Genomic DNA, 24388 nt, shown 5'->3' with positions numbered 1-24388 from the left:
CAGTTATTTCACGTTGCTTCACTCACTGTCTTGGTCATCAGCTCACTATCACGGCAATGATATGACAAGCTATGTTGCAAAGACGTCTTTGCAGATTAAGCTGCCATGGCTCAAAGGACAGCCTGTCTCAGAGTTGCAGATTGGTGCCACGAATGCCAGGATACTGTTGGCATGAGCACAGCTTGTGTTTTGACTGGCACATGTTTATGGTTTTTATTGCTTGGTTACTAATGAAATTGTACACAAAGTAACATACCAGGAGGAGAGATGAAACTAGATGTGCTCCAAAAGCCAAGCACAACCATGACACAAGTGGAGAAGGGGAGCTAGAGGAGGTAGTAAAAAGAAAAGACAGCCCGCAGCTCCCAACGCCCACCACGTCTTTAAATCTTTCTATGATCTGAAGGAGAAGAAGAAGAAAAAAAACAAACAATAGAACATTCAGCATAATTTATAACCGTTCGGAGCATGTGCTTTGATGAGCTGCCAGAGTTCTGTGTACGTTGTGCATCTTTTGTTTGTGCTTTATGCATCCATATGTGTTTTTCTGTGTTGCCTCCTCTCATCCATTGATATCAGTGAGGGGGAGACATATCAAGTCCCAGGAACAACAAAGGACCAGTCAATGTTTGTCCCGTCACTTCTTATACAGTGTTCTCTCTTGTTTGACTGCAAGTTCTTTGGTGACAAAAAGTGAAACATGTACGAACTTGTCTATTGCAGTTGAGGTTTTTAGTTATATTGTTATATTGCTGTAATTATTGTTTTTCCTCCAAGAGAATGGGACCACAGTAGCATTCATCATATCATGGATCCTTGTATATTGTTTTGTTTTGCTATGAAAATAGATTTTGTGGAAGAAAAGACGCCTAACCTTTCATCAGGAATCATATTTTAAAGCAGTGTGCCATATTTAGAGAAATTTATATTGGTACTTATATGTACATTGGTATTTGGCATTATTGGTATTTATATTTACATTTTTGTACAATAGAATCCCCAGTGGTGTGTACCTCTAAGTGCCCCATGTGCTTCCATTTGCCTTAAAATGCTATTGAATTAAAGCTAATACTTAAAGCCACTTCCATTTTCCCACTGTCAGCCTGAATGACAACACACCGTATGAACTGTAATTTTCCAGTGGCCAAAAATGGAGGCTTCTATCTACTGCAGCAGCGGAGATTAAAAGATTAATAATTCAACCACAGGTCATGAATCATGTTTTTTTTTTACCATTTCAAAGGAGCACTGCCACCTTCCACTGGCCCTGTTGCTTCTGGTCTGTATTGAGTTTTACTCGGTGAAGAAGAATTGACTATCCCTAGTGTTTTGATGTGAAGTGTGAGGTCAGGAGAGCGTGTTATTTAATTATTGACATAATTACAGCAGTCCTAGAGAGTAATCGCAGGACAGTTTGTTGAGTGCTTGAGGACTGTATGTCCATGTCTGTCAGGGTTAAGGTCAATCCAATTCCTTTGGAGTGATACAGCTAGGATTCAATTGAGACCTAATCAAATCATCCATAAATTATCATCTGTAATGGTAATTTCCTACCTTAACCCAATAAATTGAAACAGAAGGGAACTACAGTAAAGTCTGGTCACTCCAGCATACATCCTTTACAGTTTTAGATACACCCCACCCCTGTTATTTCTTTAACTGTGATAGTACACGTGTTTGGCAATGAAAGCCCATCATTGTTGCTGTCATTGACACTGAAAGCACCCTTTTTCTCGAAATTCCTACTGATGGCCATAATTCTTTAAAACCCTTGTGGCAATCTATGTTTTGAAGTGCCTATTCCTCTGTCACTCCAGCCTCCTACTTGATGTATATCCTCTATAAAGCTATAACCTCAAATCTTTCTCTCTCTCTCTCTCTCTCTCTCACTCTCTCTCTCTCTCTCTCTCTCTCTCTCTCTCTCTCTCTCTCTCTCTCTCTCACTTCCAATCTCTTCTCCACTCACCACTCAATCTCTTTCATTGCAGTTGCTGGCTTCGCCTGGACACCTACTTCATTTGGAGTTTCATAGGACCAGCAACCTTGATAATTATGGTAAGCTCCAAGCCCCCCACCCCCACCCGCCCCACGCTCATTAACCCTACTTAGCCTGCGGGTCGTCGCTTCAATGGTCCACCGAGATCCCTTTTTCTAGCTCCTATCCACCCTCTTTTCTCTGCCCTGTTGAGCATATATGCCACCGCCGGGCACGGAGCCGTCTAGAAAAACAAATGAGGGTTGTAAAGAATATATTGCACTTTGTCAACCCGCTACAGTCACCAGCTGAGACATATTTTGAGGGGGTAGAGGAGGGGGAGGAAGTGAGACGGAGAGAAAGAGAGTGAACTCTGCTCAGTATGCAGTGTTTGAGTAATCCGCACTGCTATTATGATTGATTTTGTTCCCGTTCCAACTCGTACTCCAGTACCTTTCTCCATCTCCTCCTCGCAGGCACACAGACAGCTCTGGGTTCAGAAACACAAGCATTATGCAAGGAGGACACACGCTTTCTTTCTGTGTCTCTTCCAACTAGGAAAGCCCCAATTTTCTAATAAAATATCAAATTTTATTTTATTGATCCAACTGCTTTAAATCATGATGTCAGAGTGATGTTCATCTAAGTATTTAAGCTAATGCCAAGCTGTAAATATTGCTGTGCCACAAGAGATGTGCTCCTAATTTTCCAAGACACCAGTCAGCCATCATTATAAATATTCGGAATTAGTAAATCAACTAATAAATATCCTCAACAACTACAAATGTGACGATACTTTTGTCCCACGGGACCCAAAATCTGGAATTCCAACAACTCTTACTGTCCAGCTCCATACTAAATCCAAACATGCATAATTCACTTTCACGCTCCAGTTTGGTGCAATCATTCACAATGCATCTCTGACTCACCCTTTTCTCTCTTAGATTTACAAATGAGAATATCTATGTTGGAAAGAAGGCTTGAGCTTAGATCCAATTGTACCCCTGGTTATTTGGTTAGGGTCTGGGCAAAGATGCATTTTGAGCAGTTATAATATGCAACTTGTATTAGCTTGATGTTAACTGTAAACATCAGTAAAGTAAAAGAAAGCTTACTATTTGCTATCATTTTTGTCATTCTGAAAATCCTCCCATGCCGTGACCACATTTGGTGTGTGTGTCATTATCTATTTTTGTGATTATTGACTCACAGAGAAAAAGAAAATAATGAGATACACCAGAGTGGGTCTGTTAAATGTAACTTTTTTTTTGACCAATTACAGTGCGTTTGGCAAACTTAGGTAGTACTCGACTTGCAGAGAGCAGGAAGGTAAATTAAAAATGTGTCCTATTTTATGGCAAATATAGTAGGGCACATCAAAGTTTTAATGAAACTATATCCCACACATTAAAGGCTGTCATTGCATGTGATATACTGTAGCAGGGAACATGATGGTATAAATGTTCTTCAAGTATTTCAAAAAATTTCAATCAATGCCAAATGTTTTTTTTTCTAGATGTAGAAACTGTAAACGAAAACGAAAGCAGTGGCAGTTATTCTCTGCATTGTCTCTAAGTGTGAATATGATAAGACAAGTGTGAATAAGTCAGATGGACAGGCTCCCTCATACAAGTATGCAGCTGTCTTCTCTCACTGTTCCCTGTTTAGTCTGTATACCACCACACAGGTGTCACTGGATTTTGTGCTCTGTTTGGCAAAGTGGAAAACCAAGTCTGGCTGCAGTGTTCCAGCTCTGTGCTACAAAGTGCTCTGATTTAAAATGAATGGAAGTGAAACAGGACACATACAACCTCTCTCTCTCTGTGAATCTCTGTCTTTCTCTCAGCTCAATGTGATCTTCCTGGGCATCGCTCTCTACAAGATGTTCCATCACACAGCCATCTTGAAACCAGACTCCGGTTGCCTGGATAACATCAAGTAAGAGCACTCAGATCACACTGATATCCATTAAAGTTAAAAAAAAATCCAGAAATAGCACTCCTTGTGACGTTTGGTTACAAATGGAAAGATGAGTGTGACGGGCTCGCTTACACCAAATGCTTTCTGACAGCTGAATGGTATCTAATGCAACTCAGTTTTCAACCGACATTTCCTTCAGTTTACTCCTGTTTAAAGAGGGACGTTTGGATGTTACTCTGTATTCAAGCAGGTGTTCCAGAGCAATTACATTTTTCTCGCCTCCCACTTTGATATTTTGAAACCTTATTAAAAGCACATAAGGTTGTGAACACCCAACCCAAGGGTCTGGGAGTCCAAGTCTACAAGGTAAGCACATCCTATTATACTGAAAGGTTGTGTCAGGCAGGGTTAAAATCAAACAGGTATTCTGTTGCGTCTCTCCATCATTATCTAAAGAACATTGTTGTCTGCATGGGAAAAGGCCAGAAGACAATCTGACAAACCTGACCTGGTGTTATCTTAATGTCAACATGCTGCCAATGAATATTCATATTGTGTGTGTGTGTGTGTGTGTGTGTGTGTGTGTGTGTGTGTGTGTGTGTGTGTGTGTGTGTGTGTGTGTGTGTGTGTGTGTGTGTGTGTGTGTGTGTGTGTGTGTGTGTGTGTTTGAGTCTGCTTGTCTGCCTATGTCTGGCTGCTTTCAGATAAAATGAAAGCTTAGGGACAATAATGGTTATGAAAGTCAGATTACTTTCTTTGTGTTTACAGGTTTGCTAGTAAAAGTTTAAACTTACCATATTTAATTCCGTTTTGCTTAAGTAAGTTTCAGCTATTAAAATGTTTCTATTAAAGTTTCAGATAAAATAACTTTACTTTAGGCAAGCCATCTGGAAGTGCAATATGTCGTAAAAATGCATATACCCTTAGTGTGGAATAATGAGAGAGGCAAAATCTGTCTGTTTAAAATTAAAGGACCATATGAGTGGTTTTGAAAGTTGTATCTTATTTATTACAAACAATGCTGCTTGTTTTTTCTTAATTTAGATGTATTTTGTGTACTGCTCAAGGAGTTAAGTTTCATCCAGAAGTCTGGCTCGATGTAAATAAAGTTAAAAGTTGATTTTAAGGTCCCTTTACCCTGTAAAATGACGCAGCATTTTTGGTCATTGTCTTTGACGGAAGCTGGAGCTACCTGATGTCATGGCAGGCTCATTCTACAGATGGTGTAAAGTTGTTTTGCCGCCCGTTTGCTATGATGGATAAGGGTCTCTGCTCTGTTTTTGCTGTCTGCCTTGCTTTTTTTAAGCCACTCTGGACACATTAGTCTACTTTATGGCCGGCACTCTGGCTGTTGTTTTGTGGCATCACATCACTGGTTGTGTCTCAGCACAGTGGCCCTGTCTGCCCTGCTCCTCTCAGCAAAGTAATACACACATAAAAAAAAACAATCTTCCTTATAGCATTCTTAAGCTGCACCATGTCAGACTGTACTGTGTTTTTCCATCACTACTTCACTGTAGGAAGTTCCTGAGTCAAGCCATGGTTTTAAATTGCTGCTTTTGAACGGTGGCAAAGTGTGACTCTACTGACATTACTGTCACCTAAGATGACATGTAGCAGAAGGGCCGACATTTAAAGAAGTTCGACATTCGCTACATTTGTCACTTCTGAGAAACACACAAGTTGCTATATTTTGAAGTTGACGATTGTATCAGCTCTTCATAAGTTTAGACATATTTAGTTATAACCATAGACTGTATATAAAGAATGGATGTAGCATCAGTGATGTCACCCAAGGGTTTGTGGACTGCTATTTTGAAGCCAGGAGTTTGCATTTTGGTCGTCGCCATCTTGCTCTGCTGGAGTGCATTTTGGTGTTTTACTGTGCTTTTTTTTTTTTCTTTTTTTTGTTGTTTTTTTTTGACCGACCACTTTGAATATTGGTATACATGGCATTTCCTATGCATTACTATCCTATGAAAACACTGTTAGGACTCTGTTCATGGTGTGTATTCTTATCAGCAGCAGATCTGGTATTAGAATCCAACACAATTGAGTGTCAGATGCATGTGCACGTTGTACAAACTAATACATAACCCCAATCTCAAACATTCGCTTATGAATTACACACAAGCCGTTGTTCAAACACTGGCGGAAATACAGGCAGACTACCTGCAGCCCTTTGACTAGCTCTCTTGCTTATATACTGTTTGGAAATATTTTGCTTAGCAGAGCACTATGATACAGCTCCAGAGCACAACTGGACCAGAACAGCAGGTACATTGAGCAACTGATCTAAATTACTGTATTACTTTTCTAGATCACCTTTTTCCTATCCATTTCTGTATGTTACCCTTATTTGGTACCGCAAGATACATTGCACATTTACTTCTGCAGAAAAATATTGACTGCTGGAGTTCTCAGTGTCTTATGATTTATTACACTGGCCTCCCATAATGTACCAAACAACTGACCTCCTCACCCCAAAGTCTTACTGACTTGGAAAACAGTCCACAGTGTTTCAGATGACCATTGAAAAAAATGGTATGAACCTCATTCATCTGACACAGTTTTTAAGTCAAGACCCTCAACACACAACTGCACAGATTCAGAAGCCAAACATAGCCTGCCATAGCCAGGGTGCTTCTGTTTCATCATAAACAAGCAGTAATAGGTTTCTGTTTTTAACATGGATAACATTTATTTGATCCTTGTTTCTCTTAACACAGTAACATATCAAAGCCAGATGTTTGTCCAATTTGGTGTAACATTCAATGTAGTTCTTACTATTATAACTGAGTCAGTCAGATCCATTATTGCCTTCCTTTCCTTTTCTTCGAGTTATCAAGGTGAACTGGTTTAATGATGATGATACCACGGGTTAATTAAGTCAATTTAGCTCAGTTTAATGAGGTGTGTCTTGTTTTTTCTTATCTTTGTGCCATTTGATTCCTTTTTATGGTTTGATGTCATGTTTTATGTTCAGATTTCATCATGCTGCCTTGTTTTAATATGAATGTTTCATCTTTTTCGCTGTGTATCTCTTTCTCCCTCCCTTCTTTTCTTCTTATGGTTAGCACTCACATCCTGCTCTTATTTTTTTATCTTAGGCTGTGTTTATCTTTAACATCTTTCTGTTTTTCATCTTCCATTTTTCTTTTCCTCTTCATTTTAGCTACCGTTATTATGATGGATGTGTTATTGTAGAATGGCACTGGTAAGATGCACCATTTCTCAGTAGAGGATGTAGAATAGAATTGATGTTGTATTTGATGTGTTTTTTCCCCTCCTCACCCCATAATGGAGACAGCCACTGCGACTGCCCTGGGATTCATGGATTACAACATGACTTTTGCACCATTGTGTCTTTAAATACCAAACTTGCTTCTGAATGAGGCATATTTAGAACATGATGGACTGGACATTTATAAAATAAATAAATAAATAAAGTTTGACTTTTGACTTGCGTAGCTTCCTCACCATGCCGATAAGAAACTAAACTCAAAACTTCAATGAAATATTCTAACGATAATTTCAAAGATTAAAAAACGTCTATGCCAACATCTAAAACTTTGAACTATTGATGTCTTTAACACGTTTTAAGCATACCTTTGGTTGAATAATTAACATCCTGTCAGGTTGATCACATAACTCCCAGAACAGCCTATGAAATGACTTTATACATATTTGAAACAGGTTGAATTGACCTATTGCAATCTCATATATAAATGATATGGAACATTGCAATGAATGGCATCTCTGCAAATTAAGCCATTTTAATGGAAATTGGTGGTAATTTGATGCCGCAGTCTGAAGTAGTTGTTTTTGAAAAATTGCTCATTTTTGGCATTTCTTCTTAACGATTAGCACAGTAACGCTTCTCTGTCTTTTTTGTGCTTCGAAAGCCTCAAAGTGCTCTGCTGCAGCCCTCTTAGAGATGGATAGTATATCTATATATGCCACAACCATTCAAATGAAAATGGCTTTCTGACAAGCACATTAGAGCTGAATTACTTACTGTATACTGCTTAGATGCTATATTCAATGTTTTCAATTTTGATTAAAATACAAATTGTGTTCCTAAATGATCTGATTTGCCTTGCCAAATACTACACTAAACGTAAACAATTTTGAGCTTAATGATGCCAGAAATATGAACTGAAAGTTTGGTATCTGTTATTGTATTTATAGCATTCAGGCATGCAACAGTCAGGACAGGATAAAACTCAACTAAAATGCACCCTTTTCATTTGTAAGTGAGCTGTTATGCTTTTCAGTGACTGTTATGCAGTCTCTGAAGTTTTGCCTCAAGGCTCCTACCATGCAGCTCTCAAATTCATCCCCTTACTTTTATCTGATAACTCCAGAAGAAGATAAGCCGTGTGCGATATGAGTCGTAGCCTCTTCATATCCTGTCCTCTTGGACGCATTTTTTATGACCTCTTGTGTCTCTATCATAAACCACTCGTCGAACAAAACTACTAGTTAGAGGACAATATTTAGTTCTCTTTGTGCCCACTGCTTGTGTTTCTGTGTTCATTCCGGGGGCAGTCGCCTTGATGAAGTACCTCTCCCGCCAGGTCATTAAGACAGCCCTGGGAAAATTATGTTTAATGGTTGCCCTGGTGAATTCATAAATCATTTATTTTGCCGCACACCTGGCCCATTTATAACAGCTTAAATGTGAAGGTCTGCCAGCATTTATGAGGGTAGCTAGATACTTCAGTGAACCAGATAATTATGGTTATCACAGGTACATCACGAACAAATCCCTTCCCAAAATGTATGAATGTCTGGCCTTGATGTTTGGATGTGGATGCTGTGAATGGAGCTTTAATCTCCACAGCCAAAACAAGCCATCTTCCTTGTTGGTGTATTGTTTCCCTCTTAATGTCTAAATTTGTACACTGTATGTATGGCCACACATTTTGGATTACACCCCTCCATCTCTTTGTTATGTGACTTGATTTATTTCTGCCTATTTTCTCTTGTTGTTTTGTTCTTGTCATTTCACTCAGCTATCAGGATTATGAACCTAAGATCAAGTAAGACAAAATTAGAAGGGCCCTTTTTCCCATAATGCCATCTTTCATTTGCTCCTCCAAATGAACAAATCTGCACTCAAATCCATCTAGGTGCCTCTCTGAATCATTAACATGATTTATTGTGGAGTACTCAGTCATGTTGAAGGCGGCATTAGTGTGCACACAGCACTCCTGTCTTAGATATACATGGCCCACAGATGTGACAAGCAAGATTAGTTCTAAATGGCACCTGTGTCTTCAAAGTGCATTCTATAGAAATATTAGTACTGTAATGTAGATATGGCACTCAGATTTGTCAGTTGTCAGTCCTTTTTGCCCTATCTGCATCCAATTTGGAAATATGAATGACATAGTTAGCTACAAGCAAAGGATACATTATTGAAATACCTGAAATTTATAGATAAATGGTTGAAGCAGTTAGCTAAAAGTAATGAATAAACCGTTTTTAATCTGAGTTATAGCAGAGTAAATTCATATTTCTGTACTTGTTGAATGCCTGGCAGTCACTATTTTGATGCAGAATTTCTAGTTAATAAGCCTTAGAATAACCACATTTGCAGTTATAAATAACATCCACAAATAACAAAAAAGGTGCACTCCTTAGAAAAGACTTAATAAGGTTAAGACTGAAATGTTGCATGAAATAAATTAGTGGTAAGCAAGACAGCATGCATGAGTTTTCCCCCTGCTGTGAAATCTAACCATAACAGTTAAATGACCAGCCATGATTGTGATCTACCACATCGTGTTGTGCATAGCAGCTGTAGACTGACATCCTAAGAATGCCTCCACCTCTCAACATCTCTGCTCACTCGGATTGCATAAACCTAGAAGCTAGAATACCGAGATATAACCAACCACTCAGGTACACAACAGCAGAGAAGTTTGCCATTATTTTAGACATTGATGTATTGTTTACGAAATACTTAATCCAGGATATTTTTCTGGTGTTCATAATTGTGCTTTGACAATGTGTGCCACTCAAATTAGAGGCTGCAGAAGGAAAACAAAACTGCCTCCTTCAAGTGGCTGTGAAACGATTTAATCAACTCAGGGAAGAACTTCATACATGCAAACTGTTGTCGATGACAGATGCTGGCAACAATCAGATATTAATCTTCACTCTGCCTCGTCTACTGCGCCACACAGGGAGTCACCAAAATAACAAAAGGGTGCAGGGGAAGAAAATTTGCCACTTCTCTGCATAGTGTGCCCGCATGAAGGTAGAGCCCTTCATTCTTAATAGACTGTGTTTTCAAGGGCATTTATCTCAGTCCAACCTTTCAGTTTGAGTATGAGTAATATAATTCAACATACAATGTACTCATGTAAATAGTCTTCTAATGAAAATGACATATTTGTTACCCTACCATTTATACAGACCTCCAATTTTTGTATGTATGAATCTGCAATTTTATGATAATCTATGACTTTTCAAATAGTCAATGGCATCGCTGGAAAGAATGCAAATAAAGAAAAGGAACAGGTAGCAAAGACAAGGACGGAAACAGAAATGAAAATTAAATCCATTGTCATTTCTCATCAATTTCTTTCCCCTCTTCATTGTTGTGCCTTTTCTCCCTCTCATAGGAAAACCTTGAAAACTGTGAATTAAATGATACCTTGAATTGCTCATTGTTTGAATATTTTTAGTAGCACCTACTTCAGTTATGGCTTTTAACCTCCATTTATTGTCAAAAAACATTGTATTGGTACAATTGACCCTGCTTCTCATAAATTCAAAACTAGTTTGAAAGCACTAACCACACTAACTTTGTCAAATGGTTTGTAACATGGCTGTTTGTTTGTATTTCAGATCATGGGTGATTGGGGCCATTGCCTTGCTATGTCTGCTGGGCCTGACCTGGGCCTTTGGCCTGATGTATGTCAACGAGAGCACGGTGGTCATGGCCTACCTGTTCACCATCTTCAACTCCCTGCAGGGAATGTTCATCTTCATCTTTCACTGTGTGCTGCAGAAGAAGGTATGTGCTGTGGGAATGGGACGTCATTTGACTGCAAATATTAAATTCATGCTTTGGCAAATAGGCCCGAAAAGCATAATCAAATGTGCCAAGTATGAGATTGTTACCTTTGGATTTGGTCTAATGGTTAGCTTGCATGTGCTGTACCTGTGCTTTTATTTCCTACAGGTGCGTAAGGAGTATGGAAAATGCCTGCGTACTCACTGCTGCAGTGGCAAAAGTGTGGACAGCTCCATCGGCTCAGGAAAAGGCACCGCCTCTCGTGCTCCAGGACGTTACTCGACAGGCTCACAGGTGGCACGACTTCTCATTCTCCCCTTTCTTTTCTTTCTTTACATTCTTGATTTGCTGCACTTTTATCTTTAAGTAGTCAGTCTGCGTAGCTAGAAGTGAGGGTGACTTATTCCTAAATAACAATCTGTGACATTACACAGATGTTTACCTCCTTACAAAACTAATGAGAAAAGATTTTAAAGGTGACTGTGTAGGTACGCGTGATAGATTGCAACAAAGTACATCATATGTCCTTGTTTGAAAGTGATAGCAGGAAAATGTAGTGCTTGTTGAGCTAAACATTTTCTAAGTACATGAAGTCAGTCTGCAATTTATTTTCACTGGAGCAGGCTGCACATTTGTGCAGCGACACTGACTAAAGTATTGGCTTGAGCTTTGTTAGGAATTTGTTCACGCTCACGAATGCAGATTTGAATTTCTCTGCCAAAATATATTACTTCTGTCTCCTTGTAAACAGAATAGTTAATGGATTCCTCCCACATTGACATGAAGTATAGGATGAATTGCCATGATACACTGTAATTGAACATCATATCCATATTCTAAAGATTGTGATTTCCTTCCAGTGTTCAGTTATAAATAGTCCTTAGAGTCAAGCATGCAGTGGCAACCCACGATACAAGCTGCATTCTGCACACAGATCAAAGCGTTTAATTATACACAGTGCTTTGACAAGATGGCTCTAACCTCATGCCAGACAGGAATGGAAACTCAGAAAGACGTGCTTGGTTATTGCTTACTCTGAGGCTTCTAAATGAATGTGCAATCAGCAAAGTACATTCGAACCCACTGGCTATGAATGGTTCAAGTTTTTATCTGTCCAAAAATTGTCATTTTTAAACCCATCTGTGTATCCAGTGCTGCGGACAACATGCCAAACAATATGTTAATACGATCGTAGTATCAATCAATCACAGTAAATGGAGAATTTCAGGGAGAGATTAAGTGAGGTGCTGTGACACTTTTTGTGACACGCTCCAAATTTAGTTAATGATGATGGCAATGACTAAATTAAGCTGAAACCTGTCTAAGGTGCAATCACAGAAAAACATGCATACTTCGTTGCATGACTTTATTATTAAACCTGTCCCCTCATTTTTTAGCTTGGACCCTGCTATTATGTAATATTTTGCATGTGGTTCACACCACATCGCTGTGTTGGCAGTGTAAAGATGATAGTTCAGTGCAATGTTGTTATTGATGATAGGAATGTTGACCAAAACCCACGAAAATAGGACCTTGGTTGTAATAACCTGGAATTATCCTTTAAGTAAAGCATTTTATTACAAAATATTTTACACATAATTTTCTTTTCACCATCACCAAATCTGTTATGTATTCATCTGAAATCCTTTGCCAAGCCCCTCTGGCACAGTAGTCAGCTCTGTGGTTGGATACCCAGACCCTTAGCTTGTGCAACAGCCCATGGGACTGTATCATAATTAACCAGCATGAACCCTCTTGGATTGAGCCTTTGAAATCTGAGACACTGATTCGAAGAGCTTGACTGATGACTTTATTATTGACTTCACCTATCCCAGTACTAGTGCTCATCTTTATTGGAGGTTTCTTATCCCCACAGCTGACATGTTTCATGGCTTACACAATTGATTAAAAAGCTGATTGTCTCTTTTATATATATATATATATATTAGAAGAATCTGGCGATACGATGCGTATCACGATACATGGGTCACGATTCAGTATATTGCAATATATTTCGATACTGTGCGTGAGGCAATATATTGGGATTATTTTAAAAGTATAATTTTAGAAAAACTAATATTTTAAAAAAGACATGATGTTCATAAAAGTCAAAGAACTTTATTTTAGGTAAACAATTCAGTACACATACAATCTAACTGCCAGTTTGGGATTGTGGTTCACAGGTTCTTAGTGAGCAAATTTGTATATGCTAAAGTAGGCCAAAGTTCAGCCATAGCTACATTGTTAGCTTCTAAAGTCAGGCAGTGCTAGGCACTGTTAGGCGAGGACACTAGTGGCATGTCTCAGCATAGCCATCTAGCAGTATGGGGTTTAAACACAACATAAACCACTGTCTTACATGAATATTTTTGCATGTAAACTAAAAATAAATTTAAAAAAAAAAAGATATTGTGTTTTTGAAAATCGATACATTCTTACTCAAGTGTATCAATTTTTTTTTACACCCCTAAAATATATATATATATTAAAAAGGTAATTGTATGCTTGAAATAGAACTTTTATACAATGATGCTCTTTAAGTCATCCTCCATGTGCAGACTTTGACTTTTTAGCTGAATTACTTACAGTGTTCAGAGTGAATATTGTAATGGGTTTTGACATGCTGTTTTTCTTTGCAGAGCCGCATCCGTCGAATGTGGAATGACACAGTCAGAAAACAGTCAGAGTCCTCTTTTATGACCGGCGACATCAACAGCTCTGCATCACTCAACAGAGGTACTTGGTCCAGCAGCAAATATGAACTTAAATGACTATCAATACACTGGCCTTAGACTTTATGACTAATACAAGATAGTTTTTCACAGAAGCTTCACTCATTTCTTGATTTTTAGTTAGTCACTTTCCATTTAATGGGAAGCAAAGACTTTTGTATCAAAGTATCAAAACCCTTTTCTTTGACAAGCAAAGCTTTCAATCACAAACCTTGAGTCAAGGTAAATCACTTGTTTCACAATTGTTTGACTCAGATACTCCAAATGATTAGAAATACAAGTAAAAAACACATCTTCTACTCAACTGTTAATAATCACCAAATAATGAAGCACATTCTTAAATATGATAAATGAAATGCATCAGAACTGCTTTTGTCAGCAGCCTGGATAGAAGAGAACGTGATTGTGAATACAAGGCAGAGATTGAAAGGATAAAATCCTTCTTTGGTGTCATTCTGCTGAAGAAAATTGTTTATAATGTATTTATTTTGAAGCATAAACAAATCATTTCTACATTTTAGTAATTAAAAAATATAGAGTCTTAAGGAGTCTACAAAAACAATGTGATTTCATTTAATCAAAATAAAAAACCATATGCAATTAAGTAAATGTCATCATATCAACTTGTTTATGAAAATTCTAGTTTTGGGGCATTTGATAAAGTGATAAAGTTACCTCTATATTTTATTCCTCCCCCTCCCGTCAAGCAATGCAACTCTGACTGCAAAAACCTTGAAAGTGAAACTGGGCATACTCTCAGGAAAAGTGCTGCAAAACAACCTAAAATCAATTCAGTGGTATTCCCTTTCAGAAAAACATTAATAAAAAGTATTTTACCATAATGCATTTGACAGCGACGCAGTGAATACAGTTAACTTTGTAGTCTCTCAGGTAAACAAAAAAAATAGATACCAGACTACATCTAACATAGTGGCAAATACCGCCCTGGCTGGCATCCATCCCTAACACTCTGCCCACTAACCGCATCTCTTGATAGAGGGATCGGGTTCCACACTGCTTGCTCTCTAAGTTCACTCTGGGCGCCTGCTTGCGTCGACACTAATGCATAGTTACAATGATGGATTAATGTTCGACACAGGGAGGAAGTGTCAAGATCTCAATAATTAGGCACTCAGCTTAGCACCATCAACAGACACAGCCTTTATCCATTGTGAAGAGGCTGAATTTGGGTGGGAGGTGGGCCTGTGGGTCGGGAGTTGAAGAAAAGCGTACAAGGATCTTCCATTAGAGCAAAAGGCAGACCTAGAAATTATTAACGCAAATGTATACGCCTGGCTTCTTACTAGGCTGGATCTGATAGAGACAACACTCACAAGCAACTGGAATTGTGTTCCACCATCACAAGTATCATAAGGAACAGATGCAAATAGAATTGCACTGATGTGTGGCTGTTCCCATGTTGTTATTAAGGAATTATGAGTTGAAGAGCGAATATTTCTTGCCGATTTGTATTTTGAATCTCCACACCCTGGCTTCTCCCTCCTTCGCACCTGAGAGCGAGCTTGCAGCTGACACTTCTCTCGAGAGCAGAGTCATGCAATCGTCTTGATAGCGTTGCATGTTCAATTTATCCCAGCATTGGGGATTATTGCACCACACAATCATTTCGGTTGTAGAAATTGTCCAATTTATCAAACACAGACACACAGACACTGTCTCTGAATTCAAAAGGGGCTGGTATTTATGGAATACACTGTAATTGGGGCAAGCAGCAACAGAAAAAACTAATTACTGTTTTTTTTATTAAAACATTTTGATGATCATAATATGCCTAGTTAATACTAAACTTAAACTAAAAATTAGATCAATGCTGAAAGATGAGCCTAAATAAGCAATACTGTAATTATTTTTAAAATTTTATTAAGGAGAGTCTTCCAAAATAGAAAATATTTCTGCAATAAGAAACCCCTTAAAAAAGACCAACTTTTTAAAAAAGATAGGGAGAGTCATAAGAATATAAAAAAAAAAATCTTTCTCCATTGGTTTGACAGATTCAGAGCATTAGAAAAGAACAGTGCACTCTGCCAGAGGATCTAATGGCTGTGTATTCGTACCTCAGTTAAAAGATGTTTACCCGCTCTGGCATATTGCCCTCATAAATCTTGAATTTGCTGCTTTAAAAACAATAGCACCATATCATGCAGTGGGGCGGGAAAAAATCTTGTAAACAGGAAATGAATGTGAATGTCTTCAGTGTAATTGATATTACGCATAATGTACTCAAACACTTGAAAATAAATTATTTTTATCAACAAGAAAAAGAAAAGAAAAAACATCAGGGAATCTGCACCATTCATGTTTAAGATTGCAGCCATCAAACCTGCTGCTAATCACCGGGCTCAGACTGTGACAGTTGCTTTGGTGTGGTACTATGTTGTTGGGAAACTGATGAGTCATCTGGGCAAGATCCTGGCAGCAAGTACCTGAGGGCAAGCATTGCATAAAAAGAAAATGAGCCTCTGTTCTGTTTGTGCAAAGGAGACGAGGTTGGAGCAAAGTAGTGACCATCCTGACCTAAGGGAGCCCTTATGCAGAGGTTATTTCAGCAGAGAATTAGAAAAAAATGTGAATTTTGCTCTTTGAAGAAAAATATCCCTTTTCAGTTCATAAGATCGGCAATACCACAAACAATAATAATAATGTACTGTTACAGCACATATGCAGTTAAGATGATAACGGTGACAGATTTACCACTCAGAGTTGTATTAGCTGTAGCTAGCTAGCTCAACTAAGCTTAGCTTCATGAGTTGGTTGAAAAGAATAGGAAAACTAAGATACATGTATCCATACATGTAACGCGATCTCGTGGAGTTAGCAATTGAATAAAGAACCACTAACGTTAGCCTACACTCTGATAGCATCCAGGACCTGCTTCCACACATTGGGAAAATACTACACAGTCCTTATGCTCGAGAACTGAGATTTTTTTTTTCACGTAACCTGTACTGTAAACCCATATACTAATGTAGTTAGTCAATATTGTTCTCCTTGGCCTTGGGAATAACACTGGGTTACTACTGTAGCTAGTTAGCTAAGCTATGTTAACGATTGCATCACACGTCAGAGCAAAGCAAAAAAATAACTTTAATTTTTTCTTTGCAATGATTTTTGCTCCTGTGTTCTTGGTCTTTGAAAGGTTGAAAAAAAAATTGTTCAAATGAAATGAACAATAAATGAAGAGTAGCCCCATGCACACCGCTTCCTCATGTGAAGAAATCTGAAGCTTGACAGGCATGCCATTCTTAGTTACCATTGTTAATCATTGCAATCTCTGTTAAGGGAAGGTGTTGAGCGAACAGTCAATTAAATGAATTCGGAGCACTTTCTTTTTTTATTTATTACTTCAGCCTCAAAGACCAAACAGTGTCCTGAGTGATTATTGTATTTTGTCCTGTTAGAGTCTAATGTAACAGTACATGTACATGTGTTGTGTTGGCCATGTCGGTGCTTTTGTAATTTGTTTGTTAACACGAGTATGCTGCCTGATTGTGGAGCACAAAAACAGGCTTAACACTAATGGCCGGCATTAACAATACAATTACCACACTTTCCATCGGCCCCATTAGCCATGTCAGTTCAGCTCTGCCACTTTCATGTAGCAAAACCCCTCACATTAATGATCATGTGATCATTTGGATGTTAATGGCTGTCATAGCTCAGCTGCATCTGCCCAACTGATATGTATGTTCTCTCTCCTTCTCTCTATCTATATCTCAATTTATCTACCCACCTACCTTTTTTCTGTCTCTCCGCTGTTATTCTCTTCTGTTTTTTTTCTGCCTCACTCTGTCTCTTTCTGGCTGCTCCAGGGGCTATGGCTAACCATCTTATACCTAATGCACTCCTACGTCCTCATGGCACTAACAATCCCTATAATACATTGCTTGGGGAATCGGCAGTCTATAACAACCCTCTGGGCATGTACAACACACAAGGTGTGCTAGCTTCTTTTCATTCTTTAACATTGTGGCTAGGGCAGTGTTTTTTCATGTCTGGTCCTGGGGAAACTGTGAGGTGGCTTTGTTCCTGCCAAGGAACAGAAAGCAACTTTATGATTGGAGAGTTAAAAGTAATGGACTTGCACTAAGCTAAAATGCCAGTGCTCACCCTTGAGGGTTTTTACAGGGCTTTGATTAAAAAAAACACTGCTCTAAATGTTGTGTGTTAGCATTGAACAAACTAAAGCTTTTTCACAGAAATCCTACAGGTTTGTTCTGCTTTGGGGTTTTTCATTGGGGTGTGTCCTGGCTTCTGGTCAGGGCTTGCAATTCGGTTACACAAGTTACACTCATGCATGGCTCTTTGGCCGACATAGACATTGTAAAAATCAAGAATGGGTGCCCGTAGGGAGCCGGATACATCCCCAGTCATTTATTTTAAATGTGCTCTAATGTTGTCAGTACAGCTTGTGTGCCATGTCTTCTGTCTCTCTGTTTTTAGTCTTAGCATTTCTTTCTTTTTATGCTGCTGTTGTATTGTCAGACATTGTTGTTCGCGATAAATGTAACTGAATCTGATATTTAAATTTAAAATGCAATTCATTTCTATTGCATAGAAAATAATAGTCTTAAGAGCAAACATGAGGATTGCCATTCATTTGAGTATTTTAGTGTTTTCATGTTTTCATGAATATAATTTCCTAATTTTAAGACATACATTGTTCAGTTTCCCGCCTCCTTCAATGACTAAATTGCCCTTTAACTTGAAACCTTTAATTGTGAAGTAACTTAAACATATTGGTCTTTGACTATAACATCAATACAAATATTGGAACTAAGTATTAGAAAACCCTCGTGATCAGCCAACAAGAAATCCACTTTAGTCTGGGATTAGTCTGACTACTGAAATGCTTTTTTTCCCGTGCAGAGCTGTTATTTTATTCCAACTCTGGGCAGTCAATATGAGATCACTGTAACTTTGTGAGTCTGTAAAACTGAGAAACCCGTGTAAAAATGAGATAAAAACTCACAGAGAGCTTTGATCAGGGGATAATTTATGTATGCAATACAAGTACTGCATCGGAGCTCTGACAGAGGGCTATAATTCACTTACTTGCCATAGATGTAAAAGAAATATCTAGAAGGATGAAAATGCTAATGCAACAAAAGATTTACTGGTGCATTTGAGGCTCAAGTACCGCTGCCATGTTTTACCCCAAGGATTCTTCAAACGGTTATAGCAAAACGTCTTTCCCTTTATATTTGTTAATACTTGATTTGATTGTGGTTCTTTCTATGGGTACGCAAAATCTGCATGGTGACATAAAACGATTGCATTCCAAAAACATTTTCTTGATGCGTCATCAGCATACTGTATGTGCACATTTCTCTTCTACCTGTCACTGTTATGCTTATTGTGTTTTCTTTTCTTCTTTCCTTCCCCTCATGCTGTCCCTAAAAGAGCCCTACAGAGAGACAAGTATGGGAGTCAAACTAAACATTGCTTATCAAATGTAATTGACTTTGGCTTTACTTTCTTTTCTGACAAAAGGGTAATGAAAACAAAATGTCATTCCCTTTGGAAGTAATAGCATTCTTTTATGACAAAGGTCTTCACCATTTCAAATAGACCTGCAAAAAACAGTTTAGATCTCATCCTGATTTCCACTGCTTACTGTAGTTTGCACTAGTTGATGTAAAAAAAAAAAAGTGAGGCATTTGCTGCTTCTTACAGGCAAATATACATTGGCCCATTTGGTATCACACTCTAAATAAGCTAATGGAATTACAGTCAATATTTAGACTCAACTCAACATTTCATAAGACACATCAATACAAATTGATCTGTATTCTTCAGTGAATATTGTGCCTTTGTTAATGCACTTTTTTTCTTTTTCTTTTTACTGTACTTTGATCAAGCTAATTTACTTTTTGAAAGACTCAGAAATTAATCTTGTCAAATTTTCAAGAGGTCAAATTTGTAGGCTTGACACTTCTAACAAGCTGGATAGCCTTGTCTGATGTAGTTTGAATTATGGCCAAACATGTTGCTTTGATGCTGCATAGACTTGGTCAAACTGATAAAATATGTTAGATGTCCACGCTACAGAGAGAACAGAAAGTATCCTTTCCTCCAGTGTGGGTTGATTCTGAAATGTTTTAACTAATCCATGTCTAGAGAGAGGGCTAGTTCTGTTCACATGGACAAAGCAAACATGACTAAATAATTTCTTCCAGTATTACAACATTGCAATGCTCATATGGGACAATATGGCTGGGCTCCAAATTTACAGCTGGTTTGTGGTCACTTTAAGTGTTAAATGCATGGCTATAATTTTTGTCTTTGTTTGCTCAATTTAGTGCATAACCTTTATGTTTTTGTTCTGTGCTTGAGCTTTGTGTTGTTGCATGTCATATATATCAGTGTTTTCATCACTGCCATAGAATAATCTATACAGTTTAATGAGAAGTGAAATTTGGTCTTAAAAAAATGTTATTTTTTTAACAAGGTAAGTGTGTATGATGTTAATATTTGCAGTATGCAGGCTTTTAATGTTTAATGCTATATGTTTTACCTAATCCAAATGCTCTAGAGTCTTCATTTCTACAAAGTGCACTTTATAGAATTGTCAGTGACATTAGGTGCTGAGAGTGCTTGAGGGTCAGGGCATATTTCAGAATAAAAGGGCCACAGTTTTTGATTGGTGTTATTTGTGTTTGTAAAAATGGCTGACATTTAGCTGTGGCAATTATATCCCATCAGATTTCACCCTTCTCATTCGCCCACTCTACCCCCCAACCCAACCCATGTTTGTCATTCCAGAGGGAATCCTGAACAATGCCCGGGATACAAGTGTCATGGATACTCTACCACTGAATGGTAACCATGGCAACAGCTACAGCATCGCCAGCGCTGAGTACATGAGTGACTGCGTCCAGATCATTGATCGGGGTTATAACCACAAGGAGACCACCCTGGAAAAGAAGATCCTGAAAGAGCTCACCTCCAATTATATCCCCTCCTACCTCAACAATTCCCATGAGCGCTCAACTGAGCAGAACCGGAACCTTATGAATAAGCTGGTCAATAATGTTAGCAACGGTGGCAAGGACAGTGGCTACGGGATGGGCTTGGGAGTGGGGATAGGCATGAATGTGGCGCTGAGCCTGGATGACCACTCCACCTTTGGTCCACACCACGACGAAGGCCTGGGCCTGGAGTTAATCCGTGAGGAGTCTAATGCCCCGCTGTTACCTCAAAGACCACCCCCGTCACTGCAGGCGGTGGACAACCTTAACAATCACCTCCACCAGTCAGCACCGCCGCCCCTTCCACTGCCCCACCACCCCTTCTCGTCCGCCACCACTTCCTCCTCGTCTCGAAGGAGGATCCCCCAGGAGAACAGCGAAAGTTTCTTTCCCTTACTTACTAATGAGCACACCGATGACGAGGCCTCGTCCCCCAGGCACAACCACCAGAGAGACTCCCTCTATACCAGTATGCCCATGCTGCCCGGCCTGCCCGACGTGTCTGCAGAATCTGCTGACGGCTCCAAGGACGGGGGGGACACCAAGAGCCCAGAGGACATCTCGGACGACGTTTACTACAAGAGCATGCCCAACTTGGGTTCACGTAACCACCTCCATCAGCTGCACTCCTACTACCAGCTAGGACGGGGCAGCAGTGACGGATTCATCGTGCCCCCAAACAAAGAGGATCTATCTCCAGAAGAGGCCCAGCCGGAGCCCTCGCACCTAGTCACTAGCCTATAGGCCCAACATCCTCCCGCTCCTCCAGTGTCCCTCCTATTACCGTAGTCCTCTTCCCCTTGTCCCGTTGTTCCATCAGTCGTTGGCAGTGGTAGCCCTTCTTTTTATTCTGTGTACCGAAGACTGAGGCAGAGCAAATGGCTGTACTCTCGCTGTTGCTGACCACAAACAGGATAATGATTGCTATGTATGGGGGCTCATATGTGACTATATTTGGTTAAACATTGCGGGAATCTGTTGATGTTGTGTTCCCCCCACCCTCCAACCCTGTGTGGTTTGGCGTGTTTTGTCTCAGTGTGAAAAGAGACAATTACTCACACAGATTTTTAGGTCTCAGAGGTGTAGTCTGACAGTCAAAATGAACTACATAGTCCCAAACTATACAAGTCTAAACTACAGACTTTACCAGAATAAATGGGAAATTTAAAAAAAAAGGACTATTTTATTATACTTCTGTATCTATATTGACTTTTTGAAAGATTTTCTTCCTCTTTGGTGCGTTGCAGCACATTTTGTTTGCTGAAGTGACCCTTCAATGGAAAAAAGACAAAAACTAAAAAAACAACACAAACACATTTTGAACAATTACCATGAAGGAATTATTGATAGTATGCTTTCAAGCATAGCTGTTCTTTTTTTCTTTCATTTTACTGTAATAACAGTTGTTAAAAGAGGGAGAAAAAAACTAATAAAGAGAATTATGAGATATTTCTATGTAATTGTACAGATAACTAGCATTGCACACAATAGTATGCTTTTTTGTTCCGAACAAACCCTTTGTCTCTGTAAATGTAGTGGTTAGGAGCAATTTTGTTCAGTTGTGCTGGCCTTTCTCCGTTTCTGGTACCGGTCTGTTTTTTGTTTTCCTCTTTTATCACTTTCCAAGAAATGATGATCTAAATAGAAGCAAATAACACAAAAGATATCACAACAAAACACGCATTTTTGTGCTGCATATTCATCATTGTTTTCAGGTCTATTTTCTGTTTCCATTTGATTTCTTTTCCCTTTTTTTTACTGTGTAGATAGCAGAGCTCTGATTCACAGATCGTCAAGGAGACAGAATAAGTCCAAGTTAATCATGAGGTGTCCCTCAGAAAGGTGCATAGTGCATTGTGCATCACTATTGGCTTTCGAAAGCGCTTTTGCTTCTCAGAAAGAGAACAAATTGAACATTGATGAGCACTAGGTACAAAAAAGGAAAGATGGTTGTTTTACTTATTAAAGAAAAAGCTTTTGGAGTGAGAAAAAACTGGAAGTGTTTTTGTTTTGTTTTTTTCTTCGAGGAGAAAATATATTTATTTATTTGTTTAAATAAACAGTAATACATTGGAGAATGGAAGTACGTTTAGTGGCACAGTTTTTATTATTGGCTATGATTATGGCTTCTTATTTATTCATTTTTGTAATGGTTTCCAAGTTGAATGACCTCTTAACTAATATTTGTTGTAACAGTGAAACTTGTTTGCCAACAAATAAATTACTGATTAAGATTTATCACTTAGCTATGACAAAAGTTCTGGTGTTTTGTCTGGATCTTGGAACTCTTTTATATGGATAACAGCGAAGGACCTCCAAATGATGGAACGATCAAGCCTTTTTTTTTTTTATATCAGTTAAATTCTCTCATTAGCCCTCTGTCCATTTTAGTGCCAAATACATTTTGGCCCAGCAACAGTGGATGTGCTGTGTATGCTCTGGTCTGCTTTACAATAGAAGCAATGATTTCATAAGCTGTAATAAATATTTCAATATCATTGCTGGTGTAACCAATGATTTCTTTATAGTTACTGTATGTTTTACATGAGTTTGATAAGTTAAGCAGGAGGCATTAAAGTCACCCGGACCATTCATCCTGTCAGAGGATATGAAGAGAGGTAAGTATGCCGTGTCCTATATAAAGCAACTATTAAGTCACAGTATTTTATTGTTTCATGCTGTAGTAACTGAAACACAAAATGGCCATATTTAAATAATAATCTGTATGGGTGTGGGGGGGTGGCCGGTACGCGGTCACGACAGTGTTGTTGTCATTACTTAGAATTCCTCATGGGGGCGACAGAAACTACGCACTATAGCTTTAATGGCGAGCTAGTGAACGTAATGGCGCGTTCAGCAGCAAAAGAGCCAGATATTTCCCTCAGCAGTTTGTGGAGATCTAAACCAAACTAAAAGGAGAATGTATATTGGACTTACATAAACTGACCAAAAACATGACTCTTAATGAATGCTAATGTTGCTCAGTGCCACCACAACCTTTTAAGGCGATGTTTTGTCAATATGGTGTTTACAGCTTGTTCTGTTGCCTCTAAAGGGTCAAAAAACACATTTGTATGAGAAAATGAGGTAACACTTTACTTGAAGGTATCGACATAATCGTGACATGACACTGTCATAACTATGACATGACACTGTTATGAACGTGTCATAAACGTTTGTGACGTCTGTCATTAAGTGTCATTCGGTTTTTGTCATGACAAGTTGACATTGTTTGGGTTGTCTTAATTGTGACAACTTGACATTAATCAAAGTGACATTACCAGAAGTTGTCTTGGTCATGAGTAAGTAAGTAAGTAAGTAAAATTTATTTATAAAGCGCTTTTCACAGATAAAATCACAAAGTGCTGTACAAAAGAATAGGTAAAACAAACAGACAGACAGCTTGTCATGACAAAGGCATCCCAAACAAATGTAATGTCAGTGATGTCAGTGTCAATAATCAGTGTCATGTCACGATTATGTCGATACCTTCAAGTAAAGTGTTACCGAAAATGAAAATTTTATATAGTCATCTTATTTATCCTTTTTAGTTATCTTAGCAACATTCTGCACATTTATGAAGTTAACTTCTTTAATGTTCTTTAAGGATCTTTATTAATGGTTATTCAGTGTGACTATTATTTGTCATACTTAATAATTCTTATTCTCCGTCTTCCGCCACATTTTCGTCCCGCTACTAGTCACCCTCACGCAGCGTTGCCAACACATGCTATGACTTTAC

General features: G+C 38.6%; 1 protein-coding gene across 28 annotated transcripts in view; it reads left to right on the top strand.

The window, feature by feature from the left end:
- LOC116039897 (adhesion G protein-coupled receptor L3) overlaps window positions 1–23144 on the top strand; it is a 219730-nt gene extending 196586 nt beyond the window's left edge. For 6 of the 28 annotated variants that reach the window (XM_035993765.1, XM_035993761.1, XM_035993764.1 and 3 more), the window contains 10 exons: window positions 1989–2055; window positions 3822–3913; window positions 7071–7112; window positions 8914–8940; window positions 10757–10925; window positions 11094–11219; window positions 13565–13661; window positions 17488–17613; window positions 19079–19096; window positions 20441–23144. In XM_035993765.1, coding sequence (XP_035849658.1) covers window positions 1989–2055; window positions 3822–3913; window positions 7071–7112; window positions 8914–8940; window positions 10757–10925; window positions 11094–11219; window positions 13565–13661; window positions 17488–17613; window positions 19079–19096; window positions 20441–21390 — 1714 coding nt within the window. In that variant the 3' untranslated portion in view covers window positions 21391–23144. Of the gene's footprint in view, window positions 1–1988; window positions 2056–3821; window positions 3914–7070; window positions 7113–8913; window positions 8941–10756; window positions 10926–11093; window positions 11220–13564; window positions 13662–17487; window positions 17614–19078; window positions 19131–20440 lie in introns of all 28 variants that reach the window. The other 22 variants (XM_031285023.2, XM_031285031.2, XM_031285027.2 and 19 more) reach the window with 11 other exon arrangements.
- Window positions 23145–24388: the final 1244 nt, after the last annotated feature.

The sequence above is a fragment of the Sander lucioperca genome, chromosome 17, assembly GCF_008315115.2.
Source record: "Sander lucioperca isolate FBNREF2018 chromosome 17, SLUC_FBN_1.2, whole genome shotgun sequence".
In the NCBI taxonomy this organism is placed as follows: domain Eukaryota; kingdom Metazoa; phylum Chordata; class Actinopteri; order Perciformes; family Percidae; genus Sander; species Sander lucioperca.
The sequence above is the reverse complement of the archived record's forward strand: the minus strand, read 5'-3'. Positions and strand labels throughout refer to the sequence as shown.